Here is a 10,416-nt window from a genome sequence, read left to right on the forward strand (position 1 = left end):
ATGGTTCAAACCTGAAAACCTGAGTCCCCTCCTTGGAACCCACATCAAATCTGGGTGCCAGTGCTAGAGAGATGACTCAGGAGGTAAGTGCAGCGTGCAGCTCTTCTGGGTATGAGTTCAGTTCCCAGCACCCATGACAGACAGCTCACATCACTTGTAAGTTTGGTTTCAGGGAATAAAACAGACAGGTCTCCAATGGAACCAGCACTGATACTGATGTGTAACACACACACACACACACACACACACACACACACACACACTTCAAACTAAATCTTTGCCAGGTGGTTATGGTGCATGTCTTTAATGCCAGCACTTGGGAGGCAGAGGCAGGTGGACCTCTGTGAGTTCCATGACAGCCTGGTCTACAGAGAGAGTTCCAGGATGGCTATGGTTGTTACACAGAGAAACCTTGTTTCAAAGAAAAACCCACAAATAAAAACTAAGTAGTTTTAAACTTGTGGACCAGATGATACCCATCTATAACCCAGGTTTCCTACAGTAGGATTGGAGAGACAAGAAGAACCTAGAAGTTCCAAGGCCAGCTAGGCAGCTAGCTGTCCAGAGCATGGGCAGAAACCACACATGTCTTGCATTAAATAAGGTAGACTGAGAGAACCAACTCCCAGATAGCTGTACTCTGACCACCACACATGTGCCATGGCACAGGAGACTCTTTCTCTCTTCCTCCCCCCTCCCCCCAGTATATGCTTCTCTCTTCCTCACCTCCCCCCCCGTATATGCTTCTCTCCCCCCCCCATTCCTCCCTTCCTCTCCTGCACTCTCTCTCACAACACAGATACCCCAAACTCCTTAAAACCAGAACTTTCCTAATGGGAGCTGGATGAGATCACCTGTCAGACTAGGACCCGGATGGTGTGGAGATCTGGTGCATGCACTGCCATGGGGCATCGCCTCTGTCTGCCACAGAACCACTCATTTCATTACCACCAAGGCAGAGCCAAAAAGGTGCTCTCTGTGCTCCTTACAGCCCGTGTGCACACTGTGTGGAGCTTCTCTTACTCTACCAAGCACGGGCGTGTGAACTTGCCTCCACCCCTCTACTGAAAAGGTCCAGGGGAAAATCAGGGGACTTGGCAACTCATTCCAAAGGGTGGGCTTTGCAGGCACCCCAAGATGAAGTGCAAATCCTAGGCCACTACTCCCTGAGTGCTATGCCTTCCAGGATAGAATGATCTAAAAGAGGGTCAGAGGCAGGGTGGAGAAAAAACCAGGAAAGGAGAAAGCACTGCTGAATGCAGGCGACAGGAGGCAAACCGGGTTTCCTGAGACTGCCCCAGAGATGGCAGTAGTCAGGGCAGGGCCGGGGTCCTTGGCTGCGGGGATGGGGAATGCTGGCCTTGTCAGCCCGGGCCCCAGCGCACCTGGCTAAGCTTGGCTACATAGTGGTTACTCAGAAGAGAGACCACATCCCACTCAGGACTACTGTTCTTTTTATCCACAAAATTCTTTATTTCCTTTTTGAAAACTCATGCATGAGAACTGTGTTGGGGGGAGATAGAGTGTAGTGTAAATGAGGACTGGTGTTCTTAGAGGGGTGGGAAGGAACAGTTTCCACCCTGTTGCTGTACCTCATCACCCACCAAAAGAGAACATAGGACAAAATGACTTCATGTGCAACAGCTGTCACCAAGCATAGGGAGGGAGAGACAAAAGCAGGGCACAAAGTCTGCTCTGGCTGGAGAGCAGAGGTCCTCAACTTGTGGGATACCAACATCAAAATTCATTTAAAATTCATAGCAGTAACCAATTTACAGGTATGAAGTGGCAACAAAATTATTTGTACATGTGGGGGTCACCACAACATGAGGAACTGCATGCAATAAAGGGTCGCAGCAGGAGGAAGTCTGAGATCCACTGCTGCAGAGTGACTGGAAGAGAGCAGGATCCATGGGTCGTAGCCTGGCCTCTTCTGCAGGGCTGCTGGGTTCAATCTGTGAGGCAGAGCACAGTCAGGCCAGCCCTGGCTTCCTGAGCAGCCAGGAACATGGGTAGGGCGGTGGGAGGCAGAACACTCACTTCAAAGATCCTGTGCACAGCAGAACACTCCCGTCAAAGAGCCTGGAACTTTTCATTGAGGGCCTGCATGAAGGCTGAAACACAGGTTCAACTGGGTATTCCAGACCCAGACACACAGGAACGCCTGACCCCTTCTCTGTGCCCCAGGAACTTCCAGCCAGCCACCTCACTGCCCTCCAGCCACCATGCAAGGAGCCTGGGGACAGACTCCCCCACCCATCACCGAGCTCTATGTGGGAACGTTTTTCCACAGGAGAACAGCAAGGACAGGCAGTCTCAAACGCTGGGCCACAGCACTGCCAGCCCTACTTGTGAAACAAGCAAACATGTGACAACAAACACTTCACAAGCCACACCTGCCAGGACCTCAAGGAAACTACAGCGGGACTGTCTAAACGCCCAGAGAGAAGGGAAGCTGGGGGACTCATCTGCACCGCACACGGGACAGCACTGGTTCTGGGTGCAAGTCCCTGCAGTCAATGCACAGAAGCCCCCAATCTGGCCTGCCTGAGGTCACCTCCCACCAGGGAACCGCCCCTCAGCCTGCCCCAATCACCTGCACCCAAACACTGAGCTCTCCCTCCAGCCCTCTCCCCATTGCTTCCCTGCCCTGGCTCGGTCATACCTAGTTGTTCCTTGAGTTCCTCTATTTCCTTCTGTAACATCAGGCACTAGCCCAGCCGATGGGAGAAAAAGAGAGAAAGATTAGTATTTAATGTCCTGGTCTTCTGTCTGCTCCATTCAGATGTCTTCCTAGTATTTACACCTCTCACTGGTCATAGCTCTGTGATGAGACTGGCAAAGAACCTCAAACATGAAGGAGGTGTCCTCTCTCTGTGGAGTGTGTGACAAGCGTTGGCACAAGCCACTGTCAGCTCAGGGGCTATCTGGGGCTGGTATTTAATTTTGTGAAAACCTTACCTGTGGACATCCTGGTGTGCCTTGTACTACCTCTGGCTGACTCTCTCCTATAGGTAGTGAAGGATCCACAGTTGAATCCTGTTCACCAGAAACTAAAAAAAGAAAATAAATATATTATGCAGCTTCACGGCTTTGCATCCAGGTGGGAAGGAACTGGTGTAATCTAAAATGAGCCAACATCACCCTCTGCTGGTCCCCACGTATGTATGTTAGGACATCCGTTGTACCAAGCTTTAAGCCTTCCTTTCTTGTTGCTCCTAGGCAACTCTGAGGCTCTGTGTACCCCTATTAGGACTGCCAGTGAAATCCAGAATGTGGGATGAGCCCAATGCCTTTGCAGGGTTTACCAGCAAAAACTCTGGTGTGCTAAAAGCCCGCATCTGGATTTGTTGTTGTCATATGCTTTAACGCCCTGCATCCTATAGTCCCACTCTTTTCTCACTGTGGCCTGAGGCCAGACCCACTTACACCCAGTGGACCCCTGTCTACCTAGACATGAAAGCCCAAGGCTACAGTCTCCCAAAGGAAGAGAGCCTTGAACCCCCCCCCCCCCCCACACACACACACCCACTGCTCTCAAACCCCAAAGACTCACCAACAGGGGCAGGAGCAGGAGCAGGAGCAGGAGCAGGAGGTCTGAGCCGGGCACTTCTCTGGCTCAAGACCTGGGAGCCTCCTGGAAATTGGGGTGCTCGGAAGTTGGGGTCTCCACTGCTCATTTCTCCACGATGCATGAACAAGCAAGGTTGATCTGCCCTGTGTGTTGGAAGCTGACACAAAAATTTCTCAGTGAGTACATGTGGAGGGGCTGAGGGGCAGGTGGGGAAACAAAATGGAGGCTTGTGGGGCTCATCCCATCCACACCTTCTCTTCCTCCTTCAGCCTCAAGTCAGGAGGCAGGAAAGGAGCCCTGAGGCACTGAAAAGGCTCAGGTTCTGGCCTGGTTTCCTTGGGGAAGAGCCAGGAGGGAGGATCAGGAGGCCCTTGGGACTGACTACAGCCAAGCTGTGCAGCCCACACTGGAAGGGCTCTCTGGATCCAAATCACCCAGACTGTAGCCAGGCCGGCTTCCCACCCTGCCTGGCTAGAGAGAGGAGATGCACAGGAAGGGGAATAGTAGCCAACACTTAACTGAGGCTCCCTCATATCCACCCTTCCTTATGACAAGGACCCCACATTGGACATTCAAATCAGGGTGAGTGTCCACTGACCACCCCCAGGCCAAGGCAGGGACAGAGGGGGCAGAGCAATGGTCTGTGCAGGGGAGGGAAAGGGCGGGGTGAGAGGGGACAGAGGGTGCTCTACTCACTTGAGTCTGCAGGCCAGGATCTCGAGTGGAGTCATCATCTTTGGCTCCTGGCTGGGATTCCTTTGTCTTCTTTGCCTGGGATTTCTTCCCAGTGCAGAAGGGCTTGCACTCTTTGGGCCCCGAAGGCAGTGAGCATTTACTGCTCTTCCCTAGCAGGGCAACCCCAGAGATTGGGGGGAGAGTGGATGGTCCTACAGGAGCTGACTTGAGTCTCTGTCCCCATGCTGGAAAGGTTCTTCCCAGGGGTCCTCTTGAGGGATCTAACAAGGACTTATCATGAGCTTGCTTCTGAGGCTTCTCCTGTGGTGGCTTCTTTCTAGGACTGGTCTTGGGAATGGCACCTGGAGCAGTGGCAGCAGGGACAAGGACCGCAGCAGAGGTAGCAGCAGCAGCAGCGGCTCCTGGGATGCTGTGTCTGCTCCCTTCTTTGCCCCAGACCACACTTTGCTTTTTCTTAGACAGGGAGCCTTCCAGCTCTCCTGAAGCCTGCTTCTCCACGCTTGAGCTGAGTGTCCGGGTAGCACTGGACAGTACAGAAGGGGGCACATGGACGAAACTTTCCCTGCCATGGACAGTCGTGTGTCTGCCCGTGTCTTCCAGCTCAGTGAGGCCACTGGACTTGCCTTGGCCTCCTTCTTTGAGGCAAATGGTCACCCTCATCATTTGTGTCTCACTGGCCTCATCAGAAGATGTAGGGTATGAGGAGGGACATTGGATACTTTCACTGCTCAGCATCCTACTTGTGACACCTCTTCTCGGGGTCACCCAGGCTCTGCTTCGCCCCAGGCCCCGGGGGTACAGTGAGCTGGTAGGGACCTGCTTCCCTTCAACACTGCTCTGGGCCTGCCCCCCTCTGCTGGAGCTGTCATCTACACTTCCCCAAAGGGCCGCCAGTTCAGCGGCGCAGGTTTGTGGGGACATGTACCTCGAAACTCTTCGCGTCTGTAGGTTGGACAGCTCTCGCATTATAGCTGTAGCCTCAATACTGAGCTGGGGCAGGAAGTCCAAGCCGACATCTTCTTCGTCCACAGGAGAAGTGGTCCTGCCTTCTGGCTCACTGAGCACCCCTTCTCCTTCCTTTGTTGCTTCTGACTTAGGCCAAGGCTCCACCTGGCAGCTTTCAGTCCCCGGGAGGCCGCCCTCTCCCTCTCCGATCTTCAGAGGACCTTTGATGAGGCTGGAGCCCTCTGCACCTCTGGGACTGATCAGGGAGTCCTCTAAGTGTTCCTTGCCCTCCTGTCCCAAGGTGGCTTCAGGAGCGGACACTTCATCCTCATCCCGGGAGCTCATGTCGCCAGCAGGGACGGCACGGCCTGAGGGAAGATGTTTTCCCTCACTCACCACAGAGAAAGTGAGGCCTTTCACCACAGAGGCCTCAAGCGGTTATGTCAGGGGCCACGTGACTTAGCGCGACCTCGAGGCCTTGAAATTTCCTCACACTCAGGCGCAAAAGCCCGCCTTTTAACGCGGCAAATTAAGCACCCTCGTCTCTATTGGCTAGGATCCCAAGTACCAGCCAAACAACGGCCACCCTGGTTGGCGGCTGGCCGAGTGGCCGACCAATGAGACCAGCCCTGGAGTGTGCGCAAAATCTCGCGTTGTTTCAAACGAGACTTGTAGCGGCTGTGGCGGTGGCGGTTCCTTTAGCCGAAGGCATCGCCGAGAATGCAGAGAGCGGGCGGCCGTGTCCGCTCAGATGGTGCCTGCTGGGCTGCAAACATGAGCTCTCCTGATGAGGTGTCTGTGCGGGGAGACGGTTTTGGGCCAGAAAGTGGGGAGCACACGGAAGGACGCCGCTTTAGCCATGGATTCCCGAGGGGACATGGCTTGAGCTCCGACGAGAGGCTGTTCCGGAGCAGAGAGGACAAAATGTGTTTCCCTGTCTCCAAGACTTTCCAGTATGACTCCTGGTTAGACAGTGATGAGATGGAGGGCAGGTCAGTCATTTGGGGCTGCGAAGGTCGGCCTGGCACTCCGGTGGATGAGAAAGGGGACAGTTTGGACTTTGTACCACAGCTGACAGTAGAGGGTACAAGCTTTGGGCAGTATGTAGCCAACCGGGAGGCCTGGGGTGTCCGCAGACATCCGTCCCCCAGAAGCAGCGCTTCTGATCCCTTTGGCATTTGGGGAGACTCAGACACAGGCACAAACAGGAGAGGCATACGACCTCCGACGTCTATGGAAGGGAAGCAGTTCTCAGCTAGCCAACTGCACTCCAGGATTCTGGGGCGGGGCAGGGCCTGGGTGACCCCAAGAAGAGGTGCCATAAGCAGGATAATAGCCAGTGAGGATATTCAGTATCCGTCTTCCGACCCTGAGTCTTCTGATGAGGCCAGTGAGACACAAATGATGAGGGTGACCATTTGCCTCAAAGAAGGAGGCCAAGGCAAGTCCAGTGGCTTCACTGAGTTGGAAGACACAGGCAGACACACGACTGTCCATGGCAGGGAAAGTTTCATCCATGTGCCCCCCTCTGTACTGTCCAGTGCTACCCGGACACTCAGCTCAAGCATGGAGAAGCAGGCTTCAGGAGAGCTGGAAGGCTCCCTGTCTAAGAAAAAGCAAAGTGTGGTCTGGGGCAAAGAAGGGAGCAGACACAGCATCCCAGGAGCCGCTGCTGCCTCTGCTGCTGCCACCTCTGCTGTGGTCCCTGCCCCTGCTGCCATTGCTTCAGGTGCCATTCCCAAGACCAGTCCTAGAAAGAAGCCACCACAGGAGAAGCCTGTTCAGTGGGATGTCTTTAGAGGACCCCTGGGAAGAACCTTCCCACCATGGGGACAGAGACTCAAGTCAGCTCCTGTGGAACCAGCCACTTTCCCTCCAATCTCCGGGGTTGCCCTGCTAGGGAAGAGCAGTAAATGTTCACTGCCTTCGGGGCCCAAAGAGTGCAAGCCCTTCTGCACTGGGAAGAAATCCCAGGCAAAGAAGACAAAGGAATCCCAGCCAGGAGCCAAAGATGATGACTCCACTCGAGATCCTGGCCTGCAGACTCAAGTGAGTAGAGCACCCTCTGTCCCCTCTCACCCCGCCCTTTCCCTCCCCTACACAGACCATTGCTCTGCCCCCTCTGTCCCTGCCTTGGCCTGGGGGTGGTCAGTGGACACTCACCCTGATTTGAATGTCCAATGTGGGGTCCTTGTCGTAAGGAAGGGTGGATATGAGGGAGCCTCAGTTAAGTGTTGGCTACTATTCCCCTTCCTGTGCATCTCCTCTCTCTAGCCAGGCAGGGTGGGAAGCCGGCCTGGCTACAGTCTGGGTGATTTGGATCCAGAGAGCCCTTCCAGTGTGGGCTGCACAGCTTGGCTGTAGTCAGTCCCAAGGGCCTCCTGATCCTCCCTCCTGGCTCTTCCCCAAGGAAACCAGGCCAGAACCTGAGCCTTTTCAGTGCCTGGGGGCTCCTTCCTGACTGAGCTCTGCCTCCTGACTTGAGGCTGAAGGAGGAAGAGAAGGTGTGGATGGGATGAGCCCCACAAGCCTCCATTTTGTTTCCCCACCTGCCCCTCAGCCCCTCCACATGTACTCACTGAGAAATTTTTGTGTCAGCTTCCAACACACAGGGCAGATCAACCTTGCTTGTTCACGCATCGTGGAGAAATGAGCAGTGGAGACCTCAACCTCCGAGCACCCCAAGTTTCAGGAAGCTCTCAGGTCTTGAGCCAGAGAAGTGCCCGGCTCAGAGTTCCTGCCCCTGCTGGTAAGTCTTTGGGGTTTGAGAGCAGCCGGTGGGCGAGGGAGGATGGAGAAAAGAAGGAAACCTTAGGCTCTGTTCCTCTGACTGATTATAGTCTTGTTCCTTGAGCTTCAGTCCTTCGGAGACTGGGTGTGGGCAGGGCTGGCCTCAGGCCGCTTTGTGAAATGAGTAGGCGTGTGGGATGCTTGACTCTAAAGGGTGGGACAACTCTAACTGCAGAAGCTGACTTTTAGTGCACCAGAGTTCTTGCTGGTAAACCCTGCTTAGGCACTGTGTTCCTTCCTGAATGTAACCGTGAGTGATAGTCCTGAGAACATTGGCTCAGGGCCACAGACTTAGGGGCTCACAGCCCCTTTATGCTGTCTCAGGGCTGGAGTGAAGGAGGAATAGAGCTGGGCACAGTTGAGGTACAAGTTGCTTCCAACAGAGGGTATTGCTCTCCCATTTTAGTCCCCACCAGTCCCTTCACACATGGAGCACAAACCTAGACGTCTCATCCTATCTATATTTTTGTGTCTCATGTAATTGTGTGTGTATTTTCAGGTGACCAGGAACCATCCCTTCGTTTCCCAATCCCAGTGGGAGACAGGCAGTATCAAACACCAGGAACACAGGCTTGTCAACAGGTAAGAAAGACTTTCTCAGCTCAGAAATGCCAGCCCCAGATAGCCCCTGAGCTGACAGTTAACATCCTGTACCAACACTTGTCCCACACTCCACAGAGAGAGGACACCTCCTTCATGTTTGAGGTTCTTTGCCAGTCTCATCACAGAGCTATGACCAGTGAGAGGTGTAAATACTAGGAAGACATCTGAATGGAGCAGACAGAAGACCAGGACATTAAATACTAATCTTTCTCTCTTTTTCTCCCATCGGCTGGGCTAGTGCCTGATGTTACAGAAGGAAATAGAGGAACTCAAGGAACAACTAGGTATGACCGAGCCAGGGCAGGGAAGCAATGGGGAGAGGGCTGGAGGGAGAGCTCAGTGTTTGGGTGCAGGTGATTGGGGCAGGCTGAGGGGCGGTTCCCTGGTGGGAGGTGACCTCAGGCAGGCCAGATTGGGGGCTTCTGTGCATTGACTGCAGGGACTTGCACCCAGAACCAGTGCTGTCCCGTGTGCGGTGCAGATGAGTCCCCCAGCTTCCCTTCTCTCTGGGCGTTTAGACAGTCCCGCTGTAGTTTCCTTGAGGTCCTGGCAGGTGTGGCTTGTGAAGTGTTTGTTGTCACATGTTTGCTTGTTTCACAAGTAGGGCTGGCAGTGCTGTGGCCCAGCGTTTGAGACTGCCTGTCCTTGCTGTTCTCCTGTGGAAAAACGTTCCCACATAGAGCTCGGTGATGGGTGGGGGAGTCTGTCCCCAGGCTCCTTGCATGGTGGCTGGAGGGCAGTGAGGTGGCTGGCTGGAAGTTCCTGGGGCACAGAGAAGGGGTCAGGCGTTCCTGTGTGTCTGGGTCTGGAATACCCAGTTGAACCTGTGTTTCAGCCTTCATGCAGGCCCTCAATGAAAAGTTCCAGGCTCTTTGACGGGAGTGTTCTGCTGTGCACAGGATCTTTGAAGTGAGTGTTCTGCCTCCCACCGCCCTACCCATGTTCCTGGCTGCTCAGGAAGCCAGGGCTGGCCTGACTGTGCTCTGCCTCACAGATTGAACCCAGCAGCCCTGCAGAAGAGGCCAGGCTACGACCCATGGATCCTGCTCTCTTCCAGTCACTCTGCAGCAGTGGATCTCAGACTTCCTCCTGCTGCGACCCTTTATTGCATGCAGTTCCTCATGTTGTGGTGACCCCCACATGTACAAATAATTTTGTTGCCACTTCATACCTGTAAATTGGTTACTGCTATGAATTTTAAATGAATTTTGATGTTGGTATCCCACAAGTTGAGGACCTCTGCTCTCCAGCCAGAGCAGACTTTGTGCCCTGCTTTTGTCTCTCCCTCCCTATGCTTGGTGACAGCTGTTGCACATGAAGTCATTTTGTCCTATGTTCTCTTTTGGTGGGTGATGAGGTACAGCAACAGGGTGGAAACTGTTCCTTCCCACCCCTCTAAGAACACCAGTCCTCATTTACACTACACTCTATCTCCCCCCAACACAGTTCTCATGCATGAGTTTTCAAAAAGGAAATAAAGAATTTTGTGGATAAAAAGAACAGTAGTCCTGAGTGGGATGTGGTCTCTCTTCTGAGTAACCACTATGTAGCCAAGCTTAGCCAGGTGCGCTGGGGCCCGGGCTGACAAGGCCAGCATTCCCCATCCCCGCAGCCAAGGACCCCGGCCCTGCCCTGACTACTGCCATCTCTGGGGCAGTCTCAGGAAACCCGGTTTGCCTCCTGTCGCCTGCATTCAGCAGTGCTTTCTCCTTTCCTGGTTTTTTCTCCACCCTGCCTCTGACCCTCTTTTAGATCATTCTATCCTGGAAGGCATAGCACTCAGGGAGTAGTGGCCTAGGATTTGCACT

The 10,416-nt window shown here is 53.9% G+C and overlaps 2 protein-coding genes across 2 annotated transcripts; one reads left to right on the plus strand and one right to left on the minus strand.

Annotated features, from left to right (window-relative positions):
• Positions 1-1,449: 1,449 nt before the first annotated feature.
• Positions 1,450-6,063, minus strand: LOC148117393 (uncharacterized protein CXorf49 homolog). The gene is made up of 6 exons (XM_087902766.1): positions 4,271-6,063; positions 3,557-3,731; positions 2,962-3,053; positions 2,666-2,711; positions 2,041-2,114; positions 1,450-1,955 (listed from the first exon to the last, which is right to left on the minus strand). The coding sequence occupies exons 1-5, from the start codon at positions 5,558-5,560 to the stop codon at positions 2,074-2,076; spliced, it is 1,644 nt and encodes a 547-aa protein (XP_087758892.1). The 5' UTR covers positions 5,561-6,063; the 3' UTR covers positions 1,450-1,955; positions 2,041-2,073.
• On the plus strand, positions 5,892-10,108 carry LOC146889139 (uncharacterized protein CXorf49 homolog). Its single transcript, XM_087902765.1, has 6 exons — positions 5,892-7,264; positions 7,814-7,964; positions 8,505-8,587; positions 8,847-8,892; positions 9,444-9,517; positions 9,603-10,108. The coding sequence occupies exons 1-5, from the start codon at positions 5,936-5,938 to the stop codon at positions 9,482-9,484; spliced, it is 1,650 nt and encodes a 549-aa protein (XP_087758891.1). The 5' UTR covers positions 5,892-5,935; the 3' UTR covers positions 9,485-9,517; positions 9,603-10,108.
• Positions 10,109-10,416: the final 308 nt, after the last annotated feature.

Source organism: Myodes glareolus, chromosome X (assembly GCF_982192425.1).
Source record: "Myodes glareolus chromosome X, mMyoGla1.1, whole genome shotgun sequence".
Taxonomy (NCBI): domain Eukaryota; kingdom Metazoa; phylum Chordata; class Mammalia; order Rodentia; family Cricetidae; genus Myodes; species Myodes glareolus.